The sequence below is a fragment of the Chiroxiphia lanceolata genome, chromosome 13 (genome assembly GCF_009829145.1).
Source record: "Chiroxiphia lanceolata isolate bChiLan1 chromosome 13, bChiLan1.pri, whole genome shotgun sequence".
NCBI classification, from domain to species: Eukaryota; Metazoa; Chordata; class Aves; order Passeriformes; family Pipridae; genus Chiroxiphia; species Chiroxiphia lanceolata.
In genome coordinates this window covers 4693999-4721692 of record NC_045649.1, presented here as the reverse complement: position 1 = coordinate 4721692, position 27694 = coordinate 4693999, and the positions used below count along the sequence as shown (strand labels likewise).

Genomic DNA, 27694 nt, shown 5'->3' with positions numbered 1-27694 from the left:
TACTTTGCAATGAAAAAAAATCCAGTTTATGGCAAACTAAGAAGTTAAGGATACATCAATTGCTAGCAGCTGTCCAAATTGAAAGAATAAAAATGCCAGATAGAATATTTTATCATCTTAGAGGTCTAGTTTGTAACTGTAACACTGGCAGACAGACATCTGCTACAGGAGATATGATGCTTCACAAGAAGGCACCATGCTTTACAGATTGCCTGTAGGAATATATTGCATCAGAGGAATATAAATCTAATTCTAAACCAAGTTTATTACCATTTGTTGCCCAGAAAGACAAACTCAGCTACCTCTCTCTTCTCTTTATCTATAGCTGTAATGTATCCAGTTCAGATAAAAGAGGGAGGTACTAGAAGGTGCACTAGAAAACAAGTGGTTGTCCAAGGGTTAGAAGTCTTGCTCCAGATGTCAAGAATTAGTAGGAATTAGTTTTCTGGGACCTGCATTCCCAAGCCACTTCTGCATTCAGGAGAATTTTAGCACACGATTTGTCTGTGTCATCTGCTTCTGTTCCCACAGCTTCTACTTCCAAACTACCTCTGATCAGGGAAAGATCATTTAAACCACAGATCTTCATCCAGTCATTTGGGGATCTTTTTCACTGTAAAGATTTGTGTGTGTTTATACACACTCCTGTCCTAACTGATACATTTATTATTATTTAGGATCACAAAAGAGAACCCAGAATCTATGTTAAACCAAGTCACCACGTGGATCCTTTCACAGCTGTTACACTTGGCTGGCCAGACAACAACAGTAACTCCAGTTTTCTCTGGTCCTGTGGTATGTGACTTTCCTGAACTTTTTTCACCAACTTCTATTTGATGAGTAACAAACTCACTGTCGTGTCAGATCAAGTGGTGAAAATCTGACTAAAGGATGGTTTGGTTTCTGGCTTTAAAGTTTGCCACTCACTGTACATGAAGAATGTCCTTGTACCTTACCCTGGTGTTAACACCAAACTGGTCATGGCATAATACTCAGCTTTGCCTTCTTCCAGAGGTTTCAGGGTCTGCCTTTTCTAAGCTTTCACCCTCCTAGTCAAGGATTAGACCCAAGTGACTGACATGGTTAGGCATTTGCAAGCTACATGTATCTCAATAAAACAGCAATAATTAGTATTAAACATGATGCAAAAACATTTCTGGCTGAAAATTGGATTAGGACATCTGTGTTCTGTCCCCGTAATTATCCTTGACCTCATACATTACTTTGAAGAAGTCAACCTATACTCTGAACCCAGATTACCAACTCTATAAATTGGGTTCAGGAAACTTTTCTTGTTCTATCAAGCTCTTTAAAACCTATAGTAGGAAAGTCCTTTATAAGGTACTATTCTAATCATAAAGGAAATGTTTGTTCAGGAGCTTGCTGGCCTGCATGGAATGAATGTGTGCTGCAACAGATAATCCTAACCAACCAATCTGAGGTGCAAATCCCACCTTCCTGCCTTCCTCCTCCAAAATCGGCAGTGACTGTCAGGATTAAAGTCCAAAACCATGGCAGTGAAGAGAGGCAGGACGAGCAGTGTCTCTATGTGACTGCAAAACAAGAACTGCAACTGGAAATCAGGTCTGTTTTTAAACCCCAGTATTCACTGGTTAATGTTATTACTGCACAAATATAGTGCAAGGCCACAGTTACCAATAATAGTGATAATAAAGTGATAATGTACTTTTAGAGTCATAGAATCACAGAATGGTTTGGGTTGGAAGGGACTTTAAAGATCATCTTGTTCCACCTCTCTGGCATGGGCAGGGACACCTTCCACTAGAGCAGGATGCTCAGAGCTCCATCCAACCTGGCCTTGAACACATCCATGGATGGGGCAGCCACAGCTTCTCTGGGCAACCTGTGCCAGGGCCTCACTGCCCTTAGAGTAAAGAAAACTTATTGTTGTAAATCCATCTACAGCTGTAAAAAAACTGTCTTGCTGTTTTCCAGTCCACATTTCTGAACATAATCCTTTTATTAAGTGAATAATATTCTTCCCAAAACACTTTGAGCCCCCTACATCCTTTCAATGTTGGAGATTTCCATATGCAAATCTCATTGAAACAATGGGCATAAATGCCATATGTCTGAAGTTTCTACTAGACATCTCATACAGTTACTACTTGTAACTCCCCTCTTACTTCCTTACAGGTGTGAGGCAAACTGCAAACCAGTGAATATTAGCAATGAAGTTGTTTTGAGTGTCTCTGGACAGACGGACTCCCAGGCCTTACATTATAACTGGTATTTGGATAACACATCCCAAACCAAGGTGAGAGCACCAGATTTGTCAGAAATACTGCAAATACACACAAAGATAAATGTCCACCCTGAGGGAAAGCCACAGAGGGACACTTTGTCAAGTGGAGGCTGTGAAAACACGAGTGAAGATTGAGACAAGGGGGTGCCTGATTTGGAAGGGTTATAATGAAGGGCACCAAACTGCCACCCTGGTCCTGATAAATCACAACAGAAAGCAGAGCAAAGGGCCTTTTTGCTGTCCAGAAAACTGCCATGTTTTCTTCTCTGTCTGATTTTTCCAGTCTACAACCCTCCCTCTGGCCTGTGGCCTGACTGGTTTCCGGCAGAACTCTTTGAATTTGCTTCAAAGTAACACATCCGTGTTGAGAATGAACAGCTCCTTCTTGCAGACACAGGGAGAAGCTTTTCAGATTAAAGTAACAGGTAGGGACAAGCAGGGTTTTAGGGCTTTTCAGACTCCTTTGAGATAATCTCTGCCATCATGACATCACACTGACGTTACACACACATAGTCTCGCTGACAAACATGAAGGGAAATTAGTCCACAGGTTGAAAGCTGTTACTTTGTATGTGGGTTATTTAAAATAATGCAGAGATGAGTTTTTTCTGGGCTGTTGCACAGCAGGACAGAATCAGTTATCTTACTGTAAGCTGTCAATAACTTTCTTAAGGCTCATCCAAAATGAAGCTATGATCAAATTACACAGCTTTGCTTTATAATGCAAGCATTACCATATTTTTAATAGTTCTTTTCCTCTTATGCTTTGTTCAGTAGCAGGATTTCATTTCTAATTAGGCCCAGCCTGCTGTTTGTGGTGCCTGGAGGAGCAGCAGCGTTGTTAAGTAGGCACAGTGAGTGCCCGGTGCTGCTGGGCACGATCATTGCTGACGTTCTGCTCCCTCCACTCCCAGCAGTGACTCAGCGCCGCTACGGGGAGGGGATGTACCTTGTCAGCACCGTGTCCCCACCCGGCATCCCCTCCTGTGCCGTGTCTCCCGAGCAGGGATCCGTGCTCACCACCTTCAGGGTCTCCTGCAGCGCTCCCGGCTCGGTGGGTTCATCCCAACCCAGTCCCAACAGGCAGCTCACGTACTGCTTCTACCTGAAACCAAGTAAGTCCCCAGGTGAACTGTTTGGCTCCTGCACAGTTCCAGCAAGCACTGCGGCTTCACCAGCAAAAGCAAAGGTGTCACCTGCCCTCTCTGTGGGGACACTGATCTCGACTCAGCCAGGCCTGCCCAGAGCAAGCCGGGAGTCCCCTGTTTGCAGAGAGCAGGAGGTCTCTGGCTGGTATCTGGTCACCCCCTCTTTCCTCTTTCAGATTCTCTCCTGGACTGCAGCCCGGATCCTGAACTCTTCCCAGTCTATCTTCCACTTGGAGAAGAGGAAAATAATTTTATTGTACATGTGACAATCACTGTTAGCAACAGCTTTGGTGATACAGTTCAAACAAATGCTTCAGTGAAGGTACACAGTGGAATTACTTTTTTCAAGAACTCTCAAGATGATACCTAACCCATGATTCACTTTTGGAGCTTGTTCCTATTTTTGACATATCACTTCCTTCTGAATGTGCCATAATCACCATTTTCCTATCTAACAAAGACTATTCTCTGTGTGCTCAAGGCAGTCAGAAGTATCTTCCACTGTCCTTTTTCTAGGACAGAAGTTTAAAAGATGATCTGTTTGGACATTGGGCAGCATAAGATGTATTTAGTGAGTCTGGAGTTACTCTGTAGGCCCCAAAAAACTCCTGCTTCTTCCCCAGTGCCCCAGTAAGAAAATCCTTATCAGGCCATTAAAAATAAAACATTTAAAACTGGGAACATGAGGTTTTATGTCCCACTGTAGCTAGGCTGTCACCAAGATGATCGTGGAAGCTGTTCAAAGGTAATTATAACAGTGTTGGCAATGTTGAGAGCATATCTGATTTCTTCATCAGGTTGGACCTGCCGATGGGATGGATGGGAACCTGACCCTGCAGGGCATGGTCTCTGAGAAGGCAAACACCATCCTAAAAGATGGGAACAGCAGCATGAGCCTTTTCCAGCTGTACAAATCAGTGACATCTGTCCTCAACCAGCAGACCCAAGAGGAAAGCTTTAACATGTCTTTGCAGACAAATACACGAAAAGAGGTCAGCCAGACACTTGTTTTCTTGCAGTACAATGTCATAATGGACTCTTCATATTCTTTGACAATTCTTAAGTTATAAAAAGCTCACGTATCACCACCTGAAATCAATGGAGGTTTCAAGTTTCTAGCATCTGTCTCAGTGTTTGGCACAGCTTTCAGCTATTTTCACTATTTGCCTACATAAATAATTTGTCTTACCACCCACCAGTAAAACAATTAATTCTCAATTGTCACTGCATTAATTTAAAGTAGTCAACTTAAACCCAATTTTCCACAAACAATTTCAATATCATTAAAATGGCCTCTCCTGTGGGATAAATACCCTATCCAATTTTCCCCAAAAGCACTAGATGGCAGGTAATTTTCTCTTGGCCATTTCACCTACGAGTTGATATTTCAGTTGTAAGCTGATATTTGTACAGTGCTTTGAGTGCCTCAGATGAAAAGATCGAGAGAAACGCAATGTATCCTTCAATTATGATTCATTATTTGAATAACATCAATCACACACAGCTCTGCTTTCTCTGCAAGTGGCATTTACACAGTCATTCACATACATTAGTACAAATTCTCACAAGTAACTCTCCGTGCTCTTAATGGATGTGAAGCTTATGAATTCTCTGTGCTGGGAGGTAACATAAAACTCACGATTACACAATTACTGAGGCAAGTGGCATCTTGTCACTAGGCCTAATATCAGTTCAAATGATCCTTGTTGTGGAGTCTTACTCTACTTCATAATTTACAGCAAGCCTGGCTGTCAATATTGAGCACTACTTGCACAGTCCTAATTAGTATCTTGTTCCTTTGCCTAATTATCCCTTTTCATCCCAAGCTCCGAGGGCTGATGCTGACAACTCTCTCTGCTGTTAATGTGACATCAATGCAGGCTGCTCTTAAGATGTCAGAGGTGTTGAAAGAAATCACTTACAGGAGTGAAGAGCTGTCTGTCTCGGCACAGGTAAGACACAATTCATCTTCCATCTCCTCACACTAACAGTGGAGGCTCTACTGCATCCCACTGACCTTGGAGGAGATTCAGTGCCTTACAGTTGTCTGTTCTTGCCCATATTTTCAACTCTACCAGCATGTCTATTTTGACCAGGGGGGGATACATTGTGCTGTTTAGAGTAAGTAAATTCCACTCTCAGATGTTGTCTCAGCAACCTCTGCAATCCAGGCTATGACCATTACATTTCTCATATATATTTTTAGGTAGAAACATTAGCTTTTAGTCAGAAACATGTTAGGATGTATGCTTTATCTTGTAAAGCAGTTTTAGAACCCTGAAGAAAAACTGTCCAGGAGGGGTTTTTCTAGAATTTCCCACATTCATTTGTCCCTGATCCAGGCACTGCCCAAAATGCACACAGGCAAGCTGTCAGTGAGGCAGGAACAAGGCAGCACCCAGAGCAACTGGGCACAAATGTGCAGATGGGTCTCACAAAAGTATCTCTTGAATCTTATCTGGCAACATGACATTATTAGTAGATGATGCTATTTATGCTTAAGGTGTGAGCACATGGGAAGACAGAACAAACTGTCACTGGGGAAGTTTCCCAAACATGCAGGCAATAAAAAGAGCTATTCTGATTTCTGATCTATTGTAGGGTTGGAGCCAGGCAACGGCTTGGGAGCATTTCAGCAGTATGTGGTTGACTTTGGCAAGACAAGAGCATAGCTCAGGTTCAGCCCTCACCCTGCAGTGAGGCTGCTTGGAGTTTGCAGGCTGTGGGAATGGATGTGTCCAAGCTTGCAGTGAACTTGCCTGGCTCCCTCACCATCCTGGCCTAAAAGCTGGCCAGGGCTTTCACACTCACAAAGCAACCACTGGTTGCATTCAGGCACAAAATAAAAATTGTACAACTCATTCTGCTTTTGCACTTGGCACAAAGCCAAGGGTATCACTTGCTGGCAACTCAATAGGGTTTGTGGGAACTAAGATTGAAACATGGATGTGCTTGGCAATATACTGGTATTTTTTAGACAGACCACCCAAAAATATAACCTAATTTACTACATTACTGTACATCCTAGCACTATCCTTCCCCAGTGTTTGACAGACAAGCTTCCTTCAGATTTTTTTTTTTTTACAGATGAAATCTGTAGAAACAGGCTGCATTTCTCAAGTCTGTATTTCATTTCAGTATAGCATCTAGTATATCATCTTTATTAGCATCTGAGGTATTACCCCAGCACAAATAATTATAGTAAAAACAGCCTTAGCCAATAATAGTGCCATGAGATTACTGCTGTTGCAATATTCAGTAAATGACAGAAGTGTCTTCCCTGTCAGTTGTGGTACCAGCACATCTAAACTGCTCCCTGTGTTTTTCATGAAGGTGGAAGCCAGCAACACTCTGAAAGATGTCAGTGCTTCCTTGCTCACTGTAAACCCAGAGGACAGCAGAGATGATCAGAACCTAAAGGAAGCAGCCAACCATCTATTTAATGCAGTCAGCAGCGTCCTTAAAGCTTCTGCAGAAATCAGAGCTGCAAACTCTTCAGTGCCAGAGGCAGAACAGGTAATTTTGGTTTGGCCCAGTTTGTACTGGACTGTGTGTGAACATGTTTGCTTTTGAGAGGAGCTCTGCTGCCTCTTATGTTTTTAAATTGGCACTGGGAAGGGTTCATTGAGACACCATGATGGAGTTGAATATGAGAAAAAACATCTCCCCAGTTAGACCTGTTACACTGAATGTTTGCTAATGAAGGGGATAGAAACCTCTTAAAATTTGTTACATTTAAAGCTGGACAGGACAGGGCACTGGAGCATCAGTGTATGACCTCTAATGGATGACAAGCACATGAAGATTTTTTTTCAGTTTGGTTCTATCCCCTCCTTTTGCCCCTTAACTCAAGGAAGCCACAGGTATTCAATATTCGTGCTTGCCACCACTGGAATCAACTCTGGGTCCTGCTTTCACTTTTCCAGAAAGCCCACTCTGATGCAACATGTTTATTTTGTCCTACCCTTTCCTATCTAGATGTGAATTGATCTGAGTGCTTCCTGGGCTGAACATACTGTAATTTCATCACTGCACGGGAATAGGGCATGAAATAAATCTAACCTAGAGAAAAGGTTATAAACTGGTCAAGCTCCCCCAAGATAACACACTACTAACACACAATTGATGTGTAATTAGATCTTGCTTTTCCAAGTACCTAAACACTAAAATGTGCAGCTAAAGAGCATTAATGCACAGAAGTGCATGAATATATTGATTGATGTCATGTTTGTAATGCTTCAAACGTCAATGTGTAGAAGTTATAAATAATAAAATAAAAAAGTAAAATCTGTAAGGCATTTATTTGCTGTCTGCAGTGTTTCAACTGAGAAACTGAATTGCTGATAGAATAACTTTTTCTGAGATTAAGAAGCACATCATCAAGTCTGTCAGCTTTGGAAGACACTGAAATTTAAAGGAAGCAAAGACAAATGATGTGCAGCTTGATGATTCCGAGTACCTTTGTTGCAAGTTTCCTCCTCTAATCCTTTCCCAGATTTCGGTGTCACACCAGCTCCTGAGTACAGTGGAAAATCTCCAGAGTGCCCTCCTGTTTGGGAAAGCTCCAGATGATGAACCTACAGTGCTCACCACTCCTTCTGCCACAATGTACACGCACAGGTAACAGCTGCAGTGTCTCCCAACAAAGCTCCTGAGAGTTAATCAAATTTGCTCCAAATATTAATTCCACCATTGTGCTTAAATGGAACCACCCAACTAAATATTGTAGCACAATGACAACTTCAACAGTGCAATGAGGCTTCATTACTACCTGATAGTGAGAACAGCTTGGGTTCCAGTAACATCACCTTAGAATTTCTCATGCTGTGTCTTCTTTAAGCAGCAGAGAATTTACTACTATTTCCTGGGAGAGGCAGTAGTCACCTAACTTTGAAGTGATGTAGAAAACTCATGTCATGCCAGTTAAGGGTTTCTTTTCTTTTCCAAGTTGCCAATAATGACATGTTATATAGAACTGTAACCAGCTTGGCAGAAGCAAATGTAATCCTGAGGAGCCTGACAGCATTCTCCATTCCTGATAATCATTCCTAAATTTTTCCCCAAGAGCTTGGTTTTCATCCACCTCACTGTGCATTCAAACCAAGAGCACGTTCACACAGAAACCACGTATGTCTTTCACAGAAGCACACCTTGGGCAAAACTTCCTCTCCAGATATGCCAATTCCACCCCTTTTTGGATGATTCCATGGCAGTGTTATGTGCAGTACTACATCAGGGACAGATTATTATACAAAGTATTTACTGGCAGAGTTAGAAATAGTTTTGCAACTACAACATACTTGTGAAAAGAGAAAGCTTTTTCTCTAGTTATGAAGTCCATGTTATTAATGTTTGGTCTTTTTTTGGTGTGGTTTTTCTTCCCCCTTTATTTTCTATTTCTTTTCTTATTTCTGTTTTATTCTGCTTTGTTGTGTCCAACCCTAACTGGACAGATTACAAACAGAAAACATGGATGGCACATCCATTAACATCTCCAATTCCAGCTCTGCCAGCTTTACTCTCCCACCTGCTTCCTCTCTCAGTGTTTCAGGACTTGATGATGAAACAGTGGATATAAGGGCAAGTAAACAGCTTTTATCTGACTCAGTCTGATATTCAACTTACACTCCCAGTATAATGGTTTTAGAATCTTTTCTCCTTTTACAATGAACACATGAACACACAAGTCATCCCTCCTGTCATGACAATAATTTGAAATATTTTTGGTCGAAGAAGTCTTCATTTATCTTAATTGCATGAGGTTGTTTCAGCAAGCTAAGGAGGACTGAAAGCTGAACTTCCCCATCCCACCATCCCCTCACATACACTTACACAGCCAGAGAAGGCAATGGAATGAATCAATACTTATAAATCTATTTGCTGTTTGTTTACACCTTATGCTCTGAGGAGGATGCAACAGCTCAGAGGCCGTGTCACATTCAAACTAAACTGCAGCAGCCCTCCTTCATCCCAGCTAGAAATACATGAGGCACTCAGATCCTGCAGGAGACAAATGTCCTGTAATAACACATCCCCTAATCTGAATTAGGACATGGTGGGTTTTTCCCTCAGAACAATAGACAGTATGTAATTGTCATATTTTTATAATAAATTTTCTAAAGGCCTCTCTGCTTGATTTGACCCTCTGAAGAGAGCCCCATAATACCTGCAATAATTTTTTTTCATTGCATCTTTTCCAACTCTGCTAAAAAAGGGTTACAGAGTATGGAAACAGTAAAGATTGTTGTACATATCACTTTTCAGAATCAAAATAATTTTGAAGGTTTGTGTTGACCTACCTTAGGGATAAGGTAGATTCTTATTTAGATCTGAATGCAGACAAATCTTGAAAGTTCAGTTCTGTTTGGGTCTGAGCTCAACCTTTTACTCTTCAGCAATTTAGCGTAGGAATATAATGAAATATTGACAATATCTCAGTTGTCTGATTGTTAATGTTTTGCTGACAGATGGTGAGCTTTGCAGTGAACCCCTTTTTCTCCAGTGACACCAGTTTTGACATCAGTGGAACAGTGGGGGGTCTAAGTCTTACTGGTCTGGATGGCTTGATCATACCAGTCAGCAACCTCAAAGAGAACATTGAAGTAAATCCACTATTTTCTATCCCTCTCCCTCTTTTCCCATTTTTTCCTTTCTCCATTCATGAACTGTCATTTGTGTTATCATCTTCTGTGGGGTGAACACAAATGCTGCAGTGTTGATTATAATGGGATGATGTTGTCTGCATTTGTGATGAGGGAATTTGTGTGATGTGATGAATGAAATAACAAATATTTCTGTCTTTTCTTAAAAATGAGGTATCTTATCCTTCATTTAAATGGATGTGAGAATGAATGTTTTCAGAGGTTAGCTGACATTAGCAAGAAAATTACTTTGAAGCTGATATTTTTGCTGGCCCTGCTTTTCTGATGTTATGAACAAAGATAATCTAGCATGTGGCTGCATGCTAGGGGCAAAGTGCTTTGCTGTATTTAAACCTCTGTCTTTCTATTTAAAAACAGATCATGTTACCAAGGCTTTCATCAACTCAGGAAGATAAGATTCTGTTGAATCTGGGCAATTATAGCACTTTCCAAGTCAATGTTACCTCAGAAAACACATCTATAGTGATCCACTTGGAATCTGAACACGACATTCCACTAATACTCCACTTGGGGTACGGTTATCGCCCAAATGAGACTAATTATGATATGAAAAAACATCTATTCTCTAAGAAAGCTGCTGGAGGTAAGATAATGTTTAGTGACCCATGAACTTGCAGAGTGAGCCTTGCCCATGAGTTCAGATGTCCAGCTGGAAAGAAACCTCTCACAGGAGTTTCAGTCTGTCGTGGTTCGGGGTTCCAGCCTCCGGTGTACAGTGTTCACCAACAGGAGCAAAGAATGGGCTGCTTTGAACAATGAGTTGCTAAGAATTATTTCATACCTGTCTCTTTGGTTTATTTATTATATGCAATACAGCTGCATACTTCTGAATTAGCATTTCTCCAGGCATTAAAATGAAAATGTTTGTCTTCAAGGTGAGACAAACACCTGGGTTCTCAGCCCGGAAGAACTCATTTTTGGAGAAGGAACCTACTATTTCATGGTTTTGCAAGATATGGGAATGGATTCCAAAGTCTATGCTGGGCTAACCATAGGTGTCACTTGCTTTGCATCCCGCTGTGTATTTTGGGATGAGCGCCAGGGGAGCTGGAACAGCTATGGATGTCATGTAAGTCGAGCAAAACAAAACAGTGTTTCTGTTACACACTTCAAAGCCAGCCCTTATAAGCACCACCTTGTAGTAAAATGATAGCACTGAACTCACACCTTAAAACAAGATCATTCTGAGATGTTTTAATAAACTGAAGAAGTTTAGTCATATTGAACTAAGCTTCAAATGACATTTCCATTTCTATTTCTTGGGATGAACTTCCAAGAAGAAATGAAAAATTTTGACAAGGCCATATTATGTTATGATTCCTGTTACTGGCTACATATTAATGTTCCTTATTGGAATTTGAACTATTCTTTTGTGTACAGCAGTTCTCTGCACTAACTCACCAATCTCAGCACTGTCTTTTCACTTGCTTGCTAAGTCATCTAATACTTTAAAGCCAAATGTTTTATCAGGACTTTTTTTTTTTTGTGGGTTTCAGGTAGGACCAAAAACAAACCCTAGAAGCACACAGTGCCTGTGCAATCATCTGACTTTCTTTGGGAGCTCCTTCCTTGTCATCCCCAATGCCATAGATGTCAGCAAAACTGCACAGCTATTTGCTACATTTGTGGACAATCCTGTGGTGGTGACAACTGTAGGATGCATCTTTCTGATATATGTGCTCGTAGTTATTTGGGCTCGAAGGAAAGACATTCAGGATGATGCCAAAGTAAGTCTTCAGCTAATAAGGACTGAATGTATTTAGGCCAATTCCCACCATGCCAAGGCTGTGTTAATAGGAAGTCTTTAACTTATTCCATTCCCTTCCCTGTAACTCTGTTTACTGGTATGTAAACGTTGTTCACAGGATGACAAATTCCTGCTCACAGCTTTCAGGAATGCACACATCCAGACCAGCTGACACACTGCTTGTGTTGTCTCATTCTGCAGGTGAAAATCACAGTCCTGGAAGACAATGACCCCTTTGCTCAGTATCGGTACCTGGTGACAGTTTTCACAGGACACCGCCGTGGCGCAGCCACAACCTCCAAGGTATTCGTGGCACTGTGTGGGGAAATAGTTTGGGCACCCATTTAGGGAACTGGATGAACAATGGAGTGCCTGAGGCTGTTAAACAGGACAGCTCAAATGCACCATCTAAGCCAGAAAGTCCGTAGCTTTAATGGAAGCTGGAGGAGTACTCCAGAGGAATAATCATACGTAGGACTGGGATGTGCAAGTCTTCATTGCGCCATCTTATTTTCCAGGTGACTCTCACCCTCTATGGAATGGAAGGAGAGAGTGAGCCCCACCATCTAACTGATCCTGATACACCTGTGTTTGAACGTGGAGGAGTGGATGTTTTCCTTCTCTGTACCTTCTTCCCTCTTGGGGAACTGCAGAGTATTAGATTGTGGCATGATAACTCAGGGGACAGCCCATCCTGGTAAGTGGAGATCTGAAGATCCACAAATTTTTCTTTATAATAATAACAGTCTTCCTTTTCTAGCACTTGAGAATTAACCTTCCTAAAGTTCTAGATAGAAAAGAAGTGTTAGTTTCTCATTTTTGCCAGTGAATAGGTCAAATCATAATCTAAACTGCAGGACCAGGAGTGCTTCCCATATCCCATGTCCAGTATAGGATGGGATGTGTTCTGTGCCTTACAGTTTAGACACATCCTAAGAAGCCAAAGGCCAGAGTTTGTCCTCCATAAGTGCTGTCCAGTTCTGAATTTCACATGTGATTGTGCCCTGTATGTTTTTCCAACAGGTATGTGAATCGAGTGTTAGTCCATGATCTGGCATGGGATCAGAAATGGTACTTCCTCTGTAACTCCTGGCTAGCCATTGATATTGGAGAATGTGTCCTAGATAAAGTGTTCCCAGTAGCTACAGAACAGGACATGAAGCAGTTCAGGTACCTTCTATTTTATGGACGTTTTTAATCTTGATAGCAACCAATCTAGAAGAGCAAGCATGAAAAAGAAAGACCAAACCCCTAGACAAAAATGAAAACAAGGAATGTCTTTCCAGTGCTCTGAAAGGGCTCTGAACAAGGAAAAGAGGAAGGATACAGTAATGCCACACTGGAAATATTGGTGTTAAAGAAGGATAGCCTGACAAGACCTACAGAAACCCAAGCATCTTCCCTTATGTGTAATTTCCTTAACAATTTAAATAGAAACTGCTCATGATTCACTTTCCCTCCATGGTGTGGCCAAAAAGAAAGGACACAAGTACCTATGACCACTCCATGCAAATCAAACCACAATATTTGGTAATTTCTCAGCGTCATTATTCCTTCTGACAGTACCTGCAAGCATGATCAGGTCAGGACACTGAACTACAGTTTTATTCTTTCCTCTCCTTTCTAAGCATCCATTTGATTTCCCTCTCCTCCTTGCCAGCAATCTGTTTTTCATGAAGACCTCCAGGGATTTCCAGGATGGGCACATCTGGTACTCGGTTTTCAGCCGCTCCCCACGAAGCTCCTTCACGCGCGCCCAGCGCGTGTCGTGTTGCTTCTCCCTGCTCCTGTGCACCATGCTGACCAGCATCATGTTCTGGGGCGTGCCCAAGGATCCAGCCGAGCAGAAAATGGATCTGGGTAACAAACCTCACCATTGCTTGGGCAGGGAAATAGAGAGACAGCAAAATGTAGAAGCAGGAGAGTTGAACGAATGGGCTTTTTTCACAAGATGAACCCGATGGTTTATTTTTCCTGGGGTTATTTCTCCTCCTCCCCTCTGTTTGATCTTGACAGGTAAGATCGAGTTCACATGGCAGGAAGTGATGATTGGCTTTGAGAGCTCCCTCCTCATGTTCCCCATCAACCTGCTCATTGTGCAGATCTTCAGGAACACACGACCCCGGCCAGCCAAGGAGGGGAGACAGAGGAAGCCGGGGAAGAATGGCCGAGTGTCCCCAAGCGTACCCCTCACCCCAGAGGTCACCCAGGCTGCCTCGCTCACTCCAGAGGCTGTGACAAAGGCAAGTCCCTGCGAGTCCTGCACTGCCCTCTGGTGCCACGCACTACCGGCTTCCCTGGCTCCACAGCACAAACGTGCCCTGTCAGGTGCCCTTCAGCCTCTCTGAAGAGAAAAGCCAATTGCCACGGGTGCAAAGCTCTCATTTGCCCACCTAAATGCCATCCACAACTTTGTTAAGAGCTGCCTTTGTACATCCCAGCCCTTGCACAATTACTGTGCAACCAAATAACTGTTTTCACAGGCAAAGCAAACACTAAGCAAGGCAGTGAAGATGAAAGGTATCACAGACCCCATCTTTCTCAGCTTAGGTCCCCAGGCAGGTAAGCTGTCCTTTTGAACCCTGAAAGCCGTCTTACTGAACTCACCGAAATCTGCTCGTCACATCCAGCAGTGTAGGATGTGCTATTCTTATCCATTCTGGAGATTTTAGCAATCGGTGCAGCTCCCAGCCAGTGGTGCTGTCAGATCACATCAGCTTAAGTCACTGCAGCCAGAGTCACTGCTGCGTTGCTCTGTCTTTCCTAGGACATAAGAAGAATTGCCAACTCACTCTTGAAAGTCCTGAAGACTCCAGCTCTCACCTCAGCATCAGATCTTGGAAAAGCAACAAACATCAACACCCTTCTGTCATTGGTTGAGGACATCATCTGCCAGCAGAACAGAGCTGGGCAAGGGTTTTATGACAGGAGCAAGAAGGATGGCCCTATAATTGTCACTTTAGGTTCTATGGATATGCAAGGTACACAACAGACTGTGAAATGCCCTCTGAAGCCTTTGCAGTGAAAATGATGACAGCACTGGATGGGATGACCCAAGCTCTTCTTACATTCTGACTCAGAGGCAATTACAGAATTACAGAGCAGCTGAGGTTAGAAGGGATCTCTGGATCCCACCACTCTGCTCAGAGCAGGGTCAGCTGGGGAAGGATTGCCCAAGATCAAACCCAGTCAGGTTTGAATGTCTCCAAGGGCGGAGATTCAGCAAATTCTCTGATCAACCTACTCCAGTGCCCAACAGTCCTCACAATACTCTCCTGTTCAGAAAGAATTTCCCCTGTTTTAATTTGTGCCCATTGCCTCTTGTCCTTTCACTGTGCACAACGGAGCACCCAACTGAGTAAAGACAACTGTGAAATCTCTATTTCTTACACTGTAGAATTAAATATTTGCAGTCTGACTTGGGAGCAGGATCAGTATCTACCAGCACAAAGACTCACAAATATCAGTTGTTTCACAGTTTTTTAACCTGTCTTTTTTTTTCATCTTGTGCTGTTGTTCCTTTCAGTTTGACTCTCAACTCAGGCATTTATTTATCTTCAATTAAACAAGAATATATGAGTAAACAATCTAACTGATTTCATTGAGACTCATATTTGTCTTTTCCAATGAGTCTACCAAGCTACTAATTGCACAGGGAAACTATGAACAAATTAACAGTTGATCTGATCTGACTTCTCTATTAAGGTTTTAGGATCTGTTTAACTAAGTTGCCCTCTGGCAACAATTCCAGCAGAAGAGTATTAAGCTCTAGTACTAAAGCTGGTTTTACACAAGGGTTTACATCCCTTGGCATGTTACTCTTCACTTTGTCACATTCATAATCCTTAGCTCCAGTTCTACTACCCTTTGTACTGAACACTATTTTAATCTAGGCATAGTTTTTCTCAATAAGTAAATAAATAATTCTTTGCCTGCAGAAAAAACAAGAAGCCCAAGTTCAGAGAAGAGAATTTGTGAGCGACCGAAATACAGTGATTACAATCGCTGCTTGTACACACAACTCCAGCATGTGGAGATGGAGCTGGAATTACTGGGGCCCCATAAATTCCAGCTGCCTCAGAGTTACACACAAGCTGTTCATCAGGTTCAGCACATGAAGAACCTCCTGGAGCCCCGAATGTGCTCGTCAGCATCCACCAGTGAGGGGTAACCTGGTTCTCATCTCACTCTCAGTATAAGTAAATTCATGAGTTCAAAATTGGTCAGGATGACAGAGCCCAAATAATTACTGCCTAATATGTGCTAGATGACTATTATTATAGCTGTAAAAATAAGTCTTACTATTATACCATTGTAGAAAAGAAATTTCCACGCACTGTGAACTGCACACAAAGGCAATAATGATGGATCATTGCTCTTTGTTATTTTTGCCTCCCAAATGGAAAGTTACTACACAATGCCACATGATAGTAAAGGGCTGGGATAATCACCAAGCTCCAAAGTCACGGTCGTCTCTTAAAATGTATGGATAAAGAAAAATTAATAAGCAGACAAAAATAGTGCAGTGAAATATGATAATTAAATTGGAAGAATCGAAAACAATTGCTCTAATTATCTCCCTGGCCTTTATGCTGATCACAAGAGACACATCCAGCAGCTTAAATACAGTCAGGGTTTTCTTTGTCAATAATTCTACTAGAGGTTCAATTATACATAAACTGAGGAGTAAATAAGCCCGTCATATTTATTTTGATTTTAGCTGATCTCTGCACACTTCCTCACATTTTTGCTCACCATACTCGTTGCTATCCATGTATCCTACATAACTCCATTAGTTAAAAGAAGTCAGAATATTTTGGTTGAGGTTTTAAATCATAAGATGTTGCCTGTTCCCAGTGAACTTGATGGTTGTGATTTTGGTTCCTTTTCTACCACAGACTATTTTCTCTTCTGGTTGACTCTCAAGGTGGTCCCTTACTCCAAACTTCTCCGGTGATGACAAGAAGAGTGTTTCTTCCAAAGGACTGCCCTGGTGGTTTGTGTTCATCGGGTGGTTCCTGGTGGCAGCCACCAGTGGCGTGTCTGGGTTCTTTACCATGCTCTACGGGCTGCACTACGGCAAGGAGAACTCCATCAAGTGGCTGATCTCCATGGTCATCTCCTTCTTGGAAAGTCTTTTCATCACACAGCCCTTAAAGGTGAGATCCTCAGAAATACAACCACTGGCCAAGATCAACTCATCTACTACCATTGCAGGAAGACAGTTGTAAAGAACCACAGGATCTAAGGTATAAAATGAGAGGCCTTTGCCCTTGACACAAGACTTAGCAGCTGGTTTGCAGAGTTCTGCTGTCTTTTGCTGACACTAACTCCATTAGTTTTAATTAGCTCCATTTAATTAAACCTTTTTTCATCAGGGTTTAATAGCAGATGAGGTTTCTGAGCAGGGAAGATGTGTCACCATGCACTGTTCTCTTGTTTAAGGGCTTCAGCTGCAGGAGTTCAACAGTCAGAGAGCAGTTGTTCTCTGCAGTGCCTGGATCCAAAGGGATCAGTGGCCTGCACTTCTTTATATGAAATGGGCATATGGTGAGTTATAGCTGATTCTTTACAGGTGCTGGGATTTGCTGCTTTTTTTGCTCTGGTTCTGAAGAAGGTGGAACATGAGGATGTAGAAAACCCAGCTATTGATGGGCCTTTATCTGCACCAGGTAAGTGCTGGTAAAGTGAGATATTATTAAAGAAAGTGCAGCAGTCTCAAACTTTTGGAGTGCTTTATGCATAAATGTGTGACTCAGCTCAGCTGAGAACTTCACTGGTTATCTTTACATACCTGAATCTTAGCTGTCAGTGTTAGCAGAAATCACTAAATCCACAGGCATTATGACTACCTGTCTACCCATTAGCATTCCCAAGATCAAGTGGAAGTGAAAACAAACCTAAATAACTGATTTTGTGTCAGCTGCAGAAAAAAATAAAGACCACTGTATGTATAGGTTGGATAAATCCTGCAGGACTGTTTCCAAAGGGAAAGCAATAAATAGAAATGTTTCCTTTGAATGTCCAAAGAAACAAAAAGCAGGACATGGATGATCTGTTTACTAATCCCAGGGTTTACTGCTCTCCCTCACAGGTGATTCACACCCTCTCTTTGCAGCCCGAAGGGACAGTAGAAGCAACATTTACCGGCCACCTCCTGCAGCTGATGTGGAGAAAATGAAAATCAGCTGCATGAAGGAGCAGAAAGCATTTGCCCTCATCCGAGAAATCCTGGGTATCCATACCTAGATTACTTGCTTTATTCAGTAGTACTCCTCAGTACTTTTACAGCAGTGAAAATATTGTCCTCTTGGGTGACAAAGTTTTGGCACATCTTCAGCTTTCTGCCAGCCATTGTGATGTAGAGGCAGGCTGTTCTGTGGCAGCTGGAGCTGCAAGGAGGTGGGAATGTTAGCTGGAGGTAGAAGTGTGGCTAAGTCTTGATTTTATGGTAAAGAAACACGTCACAGACTCATGAGGGTTAAAATAAAAATAGGAAGGATAGAATGAGAAGGTCAACAGTTAAATGAAGCTGAAGTTGAAGAGTAGGTGGAGGACATCTTTCTAAAAGCAGTAATATCTATAGATAATGATTTATACTCTTGTTTTATTTCCTCTGAAATCAATGGCAAAAATTACCTCAACTTCACTGGGAACAAAGTTAGACTACTCATTTTATTTAGAGCTGTTGAACTGCTGTTCAGCCTTCCCTCTTGTTTTCTTGACTGCTGCTCACATTCCAGTTGTGAAACAGTTAAACTGCAGCAGCTTGTGCACATTCACTAGCACTGGTCACTCAGAGTCTACAAAGCACCTCCTTGGCCTGACGGGTGCTGACAGCAGTAATCATTCCTGCAGTGTGTTTTGAACAGCATTGTTAATTCAGATCTCACATGTGCTGTCTCTTCCTGTTTTTTTCCCAGCCTATATTGGGTTTTTATGGATGCTGTTACTGGTTGCCTATGGGCAGAGAGATCCCAATTCCTACTATTTGAACAAACACATTGAGGACAGCTTTACAGCTGGATTCCACGATGTCTACAGTTACCAGGATTTCTTCACGTGGGCAAACACCACCTTACTCAAAAACCTTTACGGATCATATAAAGGTGCAGAGTCACATTGTTTCCCATCAGCTTGCCAGATTCTGAAGCATAATCTTTTATACATATCCCTAACTTTTACATGTGTATTTGAGTGGAGAAAGAGATGTGAGAGTACCAGGCGAGCATGGATTCTTATAATATGAATACTAGTGGATAACAAAACCCCCACAGCTTGATCACGGGTCAAATGTGCCCTGATATATTCCTTGTATTTAATATAAACCAAAAGTTCTGCACTATAATGCTACATTTTTCACATTTTACATTAGCCACTGCAGATATTCAGATACATGCCTCAGTCCTACACAAGCTGCTTTCCATAACCCAGAAAAGGGAATGGCAGACAGGTGGCACCATAAAGCTTTCCTCAGGAGAGTTGTTTGCATCAGGGCTTGGGTCAATGTGAAGGCAAATTATGCAATATCACCGTGTTTTCTCTATGTAGCCACATGCAGAAAAATCTGACCCATTTTCCAGCTCACATTTAAGGGTAAATACTAAAATACATTAGCAGAGTTGTTCTTTGGACATGACAGGCCACACGAACACTGCATAAAGCTACTCTGCTGTGGGAGTCAAAGTGAGTCACTTTTCTCCCCCAGGCCTCCTTTTCCTTCTGTATAAAATACAGATGGGTAGTGATACTGAACTCTGGTTTTATGAATGTTCTTTAAGAACTCAGTTCCAATCAACGTGAGGATTTCATTTCCATGACTATTTTGCTTACAGTGGTGCTGAGAAAAGAATATATGGCAAAATATTAAGGCATCGGTGAATCATAAATGAAATGAAGAAATATTATTAGTTCTGTCATGTTGCCAGAGCTGCTCTTTTCCATCTCCTGTTTAGGATTCATTACAGATGGCAATTCCAAGCTGGTGGGGAGTGCTCGAATTCGCCAAGTAAGAGTGAAAGGAGACACCTGCCCTCTTTCTCCCAGACTCCAGCATGTAGTGGAGGAATGCCATGCTCCATACTCCCTACAGACAGAAGATACAGCAGTTTATGGGGAACACTGGAATACTTCAGTCTTTGATAACTCCTCTGACCTGAGCTCAGCGTGGCAGTATCAGAGTCAGTCCAAACTGAGAGGGCAGCCCAGCTGGGGCAAACTGGCCACCTACAGTGGAGGGGGATACGTGATTCACCTGGGAACGGATCCTGGGAATGCCTCCAGGTACCACTTGTATTCTTGTGAGTTATCAGTGTCTCCTCCCTGTGATACTGTCTCTATCCTGGATGAGTTGGATCACTGGCTTTACATTTTTTTGGCAGAATTCTCCAATACCTTTTCAACAATGTCTGGCTGGACACCTTCACCAGAGCAGTGTTTGTTGAATTTACAGTCTACAATGCCAATGTGAACCTGTTCTGCATTATAAGCCTGATGTTTGAGAGCAATGCTTTGGGTGAGTACATTTTTTAAGTGACACATTTGTGAAGACAGCAAGCAGTGCACCTATAGAAGGTGGATTTACATGTTGGCAGTGTTTTCCTAGTTCTTTATTCAGTAAACAGAAGGGTTTTAATAAATCTAATCATGACAGAATCAATGCAAATTATATAAATAATTAAGAAAAAAATGCAGCATCACAGTAATACTGACCAAAATGGAATATCTTATGTTTGCTTATGCTGTGGTCATCTGCTGATGAAGAAAACATGGCACTGAAACATAACCTCCAGAATTTGTACAAGAACAAGAAAAAATTATGTTTCCTGATCTCTTCAGCTAATCAATACAATATTAAGACAAAAAGTACAAATAACAGTCTGTCTTTTTTGTTCCAGATGACTTCCAGTATATTGCTGTGTAATCATATAATACATAACCTGGATACAACAAAGAGAATAGAGAAACCATATTCTGGTTTAAAGGCCATAAAAAAAACATTTGGTCTGGGAGCAGCCTCCCTCAGGTCTGGCCCAGTGCTGGAAAATGCCAAAACTGACTGCAAAACTGAGCTCATGTTCCTTTTAGAACAAGATTCAGCTTTACATCTCCAAGTCCTCCTGCTACAGTCCTGCATTTGCAGTCCAATCCAAACTCAGCCCTGCTGGGATTAGTGTTGTGCTATGACACAAGACAGCCACTGACTGCCTGAAATGCCTGTTTGAGGAAAATGTCAAAGAACACTTACAGGGTTACTCCCATAATCCAGTCTAAATCTCAGTTTGATAGTTGGAGTCAGGCTCACATTGATGTGAAAGCAAGTACAGAAGTCTGAGTGGTGAACTGAGTGTTGGAATGCAGAGAGGTGTGACTATCAGAGCCCTGAGGTGACCCCTGTTTGTGTTTCAGGGGCCTTCTTCACAAGTGCAGAGCTGCAGAGTGTCCGGCTTTACCCCTACACCAACAGCCTCCACATCTTTGTGGTTGCAGCAGAAGGGATTTATTTCCTCTTTATTGTGTACTACATGATAGTACAGGTGAGGCCAGTGGAAAGTTCAGCATCACCTTGTGTCTGGGGTGGATTTCACTCACAAAAACTTTGTGACTGTACTTGATTCCAGAAGCACTGATGTTGCTACACCAATAGAAGATTAAATCCCATAATGGGAAAACAACACTTGATTTGGCTGGAATGCTTCTTTTGAGAAAGATAATGAGTAATTAGTGCAAGCTGTAGTTTTATTGATGCACAGTACTCTGTTTTATTGCCCTAATCTTTAGAGGTATTATATGATCTGGAGTCATGAGACTGAGACAGTAAAACTCCTCTTTTCACAGGGGAGACTGATGAAGAGTCTGAGATGGAGATATTTCCACAGCAAGTGGAATCTCCTGGAGATGGCCATTATATTGATTAGCTGGAGTGCTCTGTCAGTGTTTGTGAAGAGGACAATCCTTGGGACCCGAGACATCAGTTACTACCAGGAACACAAAGAGAAGTATGTACTAAATGCTATTTAATGCATCCTTTGTTGTTGCTACTTATGCAGAAATAAATCTATTTTTCCCCTTCCCAGACAGCAGCTTGTCTGTGCTAGAAACTGCTATCCTATATGGGTATATTCATGGGGCTTAGATTGTTTCAGGGCTTAGATTTGTGTCACCAATAGGATTTTCTTCTGATACCTCTCTAATAAAATCCAGCAGACTTGAGCACTAAGTTTCCCTTTCTAGCTGCTAATTTCCTGTCTGCATCACCCTCTTTTGAACCAACAAGCCTTTCTGCCACAGGACATCCACCCAGAAAGCACATAATCTGCCTTGTTCTTTGTTGTACAAAGCCACTGGTTAGGGGACAATAATGGCTTATTTAGTACAGAATGGGAAATTATAACATCTGTTAAAATACAGTCACACAGGACAGAAGTGACAGGATCACAGGATGATTTCGGAAGGAAAGGACCTCTGAAGGCTTCTGTTCCAACCCCCTCTTTTGGTGTCAGATCAGGTTGCTTGGGGTCTTGTTTGGTTGAGTTTTGAGTATCTCCAAGGACAGAGGTTCCACAGCCTCTCTGGAGCCCTGAACTACTCTCATTGTGAAGAAAAAAACCCTGTTTTTTCCATGTCCATCTGGAATTCCTCTTGCTGCAGCTTGTGGCTATTATCCCTTGTCATTTCATTGTGCACCTCCGGGAAGTGTTTTACTACACCCTCTCCATAACCACTGACTATATAGCTGGAGACAGCAGCTGGAGGCCTCCTTAGCTTTCTTTGCTCCAGACTGAACAAACCAAGCTCCCACAACCTTCTCTCATGTGTCCTGTGCCCCCACTCCCAACCATCTCAGTGCCCTTCATTGGACTCAAAGACTCCTGGCACTAGGGACCCAAAACTTGGCTCAGAATCCCAGATGCAGCCTCACATATGCTGACAGAGCAGAAAGAACAAGCACTTCTTTAACCTGACAGCTACATTCTCGCTAATGCAGCACTCCTTTATCACACAGGAATATGTCATCTGCTCTATTTGTGCACACAACTTATAAAAGCTGCATTAGCTGCCTTTAAACTATGACTTGATAAAAATAAGCAGCATTTAGGCTACAGCTAAAATGCTGTAAAAAAACATTAAAAAAACCCAACTCTGCCCTGCACAACTGAGCTTTTTGTGTGTGCACAGCAGGAAGTACAGGTGGGAAGACTCCAGCAGGAACTCATTAGGTCTCCAGTGAAACCAGGAGAGAGTCACTGGCCTTTCCAGCACACCCATTTATGCTCTTCAAAGGGCTCTGTGTGCATGCTCTGTTACACATTTCCCTTCTCTCCAACAGCTCTGTGAGCTTCAGCGAGACAGCGAGAGCTGATGCAGTTCTTGGCTACCTGATCGCGTTCCTGGTGCTCCTCTCCACAGTGAAACTGTGGCATCTCCTCAGGCTCAACCCTAAACTAAACATGATCACCTCAACACTGAGGAGGGCATGGGGTGACATCTCTGGATTCATCACTGTGATTGCAATCATGTTCCTTGCCTATTCCATTGCTGTGAGTACCCCTGGGCTTTCTGTTGTCTGCAGGCTGCACCCAGGGACTGTCGGGTTAAATGATTTATTTCTGGATGCTGAAAGCAACATGGCTTTGCCATGTACAATGGAATAAAGCTGTCTGTCCAAATCTTAGGTTAGCAGCTTGGAGCCCAAGCCTTCTGTATGAGTGAAAGAGAAATTAAAATGCCCACTTGTCTGTTCTTCGTGAACCAAAATTTAGTAAAAAATAAATGCTGAGATGAAAAAAAAAAAAAGGATTATCTATGTGTAATAGATATGACAAAGGACAAAGTACAGGAAAAATAATTTTCTGGATAAAATTATTATGTGGAGAGTGCAGCAAGTGCCATTTTCTGTTTGGCTAGTTTATAAGTTGGAAATAATTATTTTTCTGCCTATTGCAGGAATACTTATTATACAAATACGGTTATATTTTCATCCTAGTGAGGTTAAAGAATTCTTGGACTGCAACTATCCTTGGACTGCAACTATCTATGTACATTTTGTGTTTAACTGAGATGTTTTGTGTAAATCTTCTGGCAGGGTGATTCGGGAAATTCAGCAAATTCATTCCAGAGTCACTAAAAAAGTGGAAACCATCTGAGCCAAATCCAAGTTGTCCCATAAAGGACAGTCCTGTGACAAACAGGACCTGCTGCAGACTCACACTGCCTGATTTCGTGTCCCTCATCCCTCCCTCCAGCACTGACACTCAGGCAACTGAGTAGCTTTAGGCACTGGTGTGGTCACAAACTTACCAGGTAAAATAAGTGATCAGATCAGTTCCATGACCCAGCCTGCTGTCCCATCATGGGAGTGATGGAGCTGTGAAAGAAAGAAGCAGAGGGATGAAGGAAAAGGTGAGCCTGCAGCAGCCTTCATTTAAATCAGACACAGTAGGCCCTCAAGGTATAAATTAACAAATCAGCATCTTGGTTACTGAGGGCAAACAAGGAGGTTGCCTGTTTGGAAGGATCTGTGTTTGTGCCTATGAATTATTTGGACAGGGATAAATCTGCTCCTTGAAGATGAGCTAAATTACTTTCATGATTTTTGTCATGTGTTTGCAGATTTTTTCACATATCTAGTGGCAAGCTGAGCCAATATAAGACATTCTAATGTCCATGATAAAAGGTCTTAAAGCTAAACACACTCAGAAAGTGTGAATCCAGTTCTAGCTCTAGGTTAGGCTTCTTCTGTGACCTTGTCTGATGTTTCCCCTGCTTGTAAATAAAAGAAAAACCCAAACCACAAAAAGCTTCATGGTTCTAATGACAAGCTGGGAGGGTTTTCTCTGAATACAGAAGTCATCAGCTGATTTTGCAGCAAGGACTCTGATCATGACACAAGATGTGACTTCTGTCCTCTGCAGGCAAACCTGATATTTGGCTGGAAGCTCTACTCTTACAAAACTCTCTTTGATTCAGCAGAGACCATGGTCAGTCTTCAACTGGGAATCTTCAACTATGAAGAGGTACCACTTTTAATTTTGGGAAGTTTATCACCATACAATTAGCATCTCAGCTACCAAATATGCTTTGACCCAGCAAATAGAAGTACTTCCAATTAATGTTAAACATTAATACAATTTTGCAAGCTCCACAGCTGCCTAAAGCAGCCGCCTTTTCTCACCAAGTGAAATCTCTCTCTCATCCCATTTTGACCATGAGGAGACTCATAATGAACCTTTCATTGAGAAACCTGCCCACATTTCAACTAGAGAGATGTTACTAATTCATTACAGAAAGTTTTGAGCAATTTCCTAGAAAGCTAAAGATAGAAATGTGAGTGATGCCTTGTGTTTGTTCTGAACAAACCCTCCAGCTTCCCAAGAAAGGCAAGGGGAACTTTGTGTTACATTGGTTTTTATTGTTCTTGACTTTTTCACTAAGTTCTTTCAAATACTGCAATATCCTTTGAACACTCTTTTTTGTGGAGCAAGCTAGTTCTTGGACATCTCTGATTGTGAAGTCCCCCTTGGTGGATGTTTTTAGACCATGGATCCAGTAGGATATGGGTGGCTTTGAAGATCAGTAACTGGGCACAAAGTTTTTCACCTCTACATCCCACTCATGTTAATCATGGAATTATATTCCTCTGTTGTAGCTTACATGAAAATTAGGGGTTTGGATTTTTCATAACCCTTGGTTTCTAAGAGTCTAAGAAGGTCTGACTGGGCTTCTCTGTAAAACATACAATAAAATAAAATAAATGCATAAAGACATTTCATGTGTACTTTGAAAGCTGAGGCGTGAGGGAGCTTCAGTTGTTCTGTGGATAAACAGATCTCCAGGCTTGTCAACTGTCATGTGAAACTTTCATACCATTACAATCAAATTATATATATATATATATATATATATATATATATATATATATATATATATATAAATATTCTATCATATTTTTACTATATCATATTAACACATGACAGTGGCTAAAGGAGAAAATGTATATATATATGTATAATACATATGGCATAATTGATTAGACACGGGATTTTCAGAAAGGCAAACTTTTTGGGTCTTAACTGCTTGTATGTATGTCTGTTTGTGGTTACAATCACAATATGATGTCTTACCTTACGAATTGTACAGGTCTTGGACTACAATCCAATTTTAGGCTCCTTCTTAATTGGATCCTGCATCATTTTTATGACATTTGTGGTACTGAATCTGTTCATTTCGGTGATTCTGGTTGCTTTTAGTGAGGAGCAGAAGCACTACCAGGTGTGTCCATCTAAACTCTCCTGTTTTTAATATTTATTGTTCAGTGCTTACTCATGATTTACGTATTCAGCCATGGATGAAAACCATGTAAATTCAATCCAACTCTTAAGAAGTCAACATTTGCTGAGAAAGCACACTTCAGATCTTCCAGATTTTGCTGTCTTTTCCTGGCCAGACGACTTGCTGTTCAGATGCAGTACGAGATCTGATTTGTAGCCTTCTCTTCACATACTAAACCCAGCAAAAAGTTGTGCTTAGGCTTGTGCTGAGCTATTTTGAAATCAGTGCCAAAACTGCTGCTGAAGTGCATGAGGACTTTACAGCTCCTTTTAAAACTCTCATTGTGAGTGCCTGACCCATTCAAGCTATTGATAACATGGTGTGAAATCCAGCTTAGTACTCCAGTACTGCCCAGAATTCCTCTATGTTTTAAATAAAGTCAAAGGAGATGAAAACAAAGGATGTGGTTGGTAGAAGACAAGATATTCAGGTTTTTCTTATTTACTTCATCTAGAAACGGTGGGTGGCTCATTGTACATACCACTGGCTGCATAGGAGCTGGCAAGTGAACTCCAGGCTCCTGTAGAAAGATTTCCATGGGCTTTGACAGAGCCAAAATTTCTATGGTGCCCATGCTCATCTGGGCCTTTTGTCTGGATAAAAATATTGGCAAGTTTTGCTTTGGCAGTCACTCATGCTCTTCTGGGAGTGAAAGCTGGCTTATTTCAACTCAAGCAGAGATTTTGTCTTGCGACTGAATCCACTTCTGGTTTGTGCATCCGAGTAACTTGCTGCTTGTTGTTATTTCAGGCTTCAGAAGAAGAGGAGATTGTTGATCTAATGCTAATGAAACTCTTCAGTTTCTTCGGGATTAAATGCAAGAAGGAAGAGAAGCCAGTCACTGACCGGCAGCTGGAGCAGCCTGTCAGCGAGTGAACGACGACCACATTGAAAAGTCACTTCGCTTGTGGGCAAAATATTTACTCGTTCGCTATCAGCTGCAGTGGTTAGGGTTAGGTTAGGTTTTAGGCTTAGGTTATCGCAGCTTCTCACTAGAATGGGCTTACCCAAGGGAATGGCGTGAAGCTGTGTCAGGGGAGGTTTAGGTTGGACACGAGGAAAAGGTTAAAGAGGGTGGTCGGGCACTGAACAGGCTCCCAGGACAGTGGTCGTGGTCCCAAGCCTGAGAGAGTTCAAGGAGCCTTTGGACAATGCTCTCAGGCACATAGTGGGATTCTTGGGGGTGTCCTGTGCAGGGCCAGGAGCTGGACTTTGATCATCCGTGTGGGGCCCTCCCAACTCAGAATATTTCGTGGTTCTGGGAGAATGACGCGGTGTCCACCAGCGAGCCGTTCTCAGCGTGTTATTTTGGAGTAACAGCTAAGAAGTAACGCTAAACCTAAGGCGAAACGTCCCACGTGCGCTTGCTGTAGATTCGACACCTGTATTTATTTAATAAACACTGAGCGTCTGTTGCAGTCTGCCTAAAGCCTCTCGCTCTCCCTCACGGGAAGATGGCGGCTCCCTCACACCGGCCCCGGCCCCGCTGCCGGCGCGGCGGGGGCTCGGAGCTGTATCCAGGCGGCTCCTCACGGCCCGC

The 27694-nt window shown here is 42.1% G+C and overlaps 1 protein-coding gene across 1 annotated transcript in view; it reads left to right on the top strand.

Annotated features, from left to right (window-relative positions):
* PKD1L2 (polycystin 1 like 2) overlaps positions 1-27529 on the top strand; it is a 47338-nt gene extending 19809 nt beyond the window's left edge. Inside the window, 35 exon segments of the mRNA XM_032701527.1 lie at positions 678-795; positions 1377-1584; positions 2158-2278; positions 2550-2691; positions 3181-3381; positions 3591-3736; positions 4212-4406; positions 5241-5366; positions 6748-6949; positions 7231-7277; positions 7910-8034; positions 8868-8994; positions 9882-10016; positions 10434-10659; positions 10952-11145; positions 11573-11803; positions 12025-12126; positions 12342-12520; positions 12847-12993; positions 13484-13683; positions 13840-14066; positions 14591-14804; positions 15762-15990; positions 16751-16982; positions 17399-17495; positions 17918-18058; positions 18747-18932; positions 19779-20106; positions 20205-20338; positions 21232-21359; positions 21661-21821; positions 23153-23363; positions 24738-24839; positions 25963-26094; positions 26905-27529. Of these exon segments, the coding sequence (XP_032557418.1) occupies positions 678-795; positions 1377-1584; positions 2158-2278; positions 2550-2691; positions 3181-3381; positions 3591-3736; positions 4212-4406; positions 5241-5366; positions 6748-6949; positions 7231-7277; positions 7910-8034; positions 8868-8994; positions 9882-10016; positions 10434-10659; positions 10952-11145; positions 11573-11803; positions 12025-12126; positions 12342-12520; positions 12847-12993; positions 13484-13683; positions 13840-14066; positions 14591-14804; positions 15762-15990; positions 16751-16982; positions 17399-17495; positions 17918-18058; positions 18747-18932; positions 19779-20106; positions 20205-20338; positions 21232-21359; positions 21661-21821; positions 23153-23363; positions 24738-24839; positions 25963-26094; positions 26905-27030 (5820 nt within the window). The 3' untranslated portion in view covers positions 27031-27529.
* Positions 27530-27694: the final 165 nt, after the last annotated feature.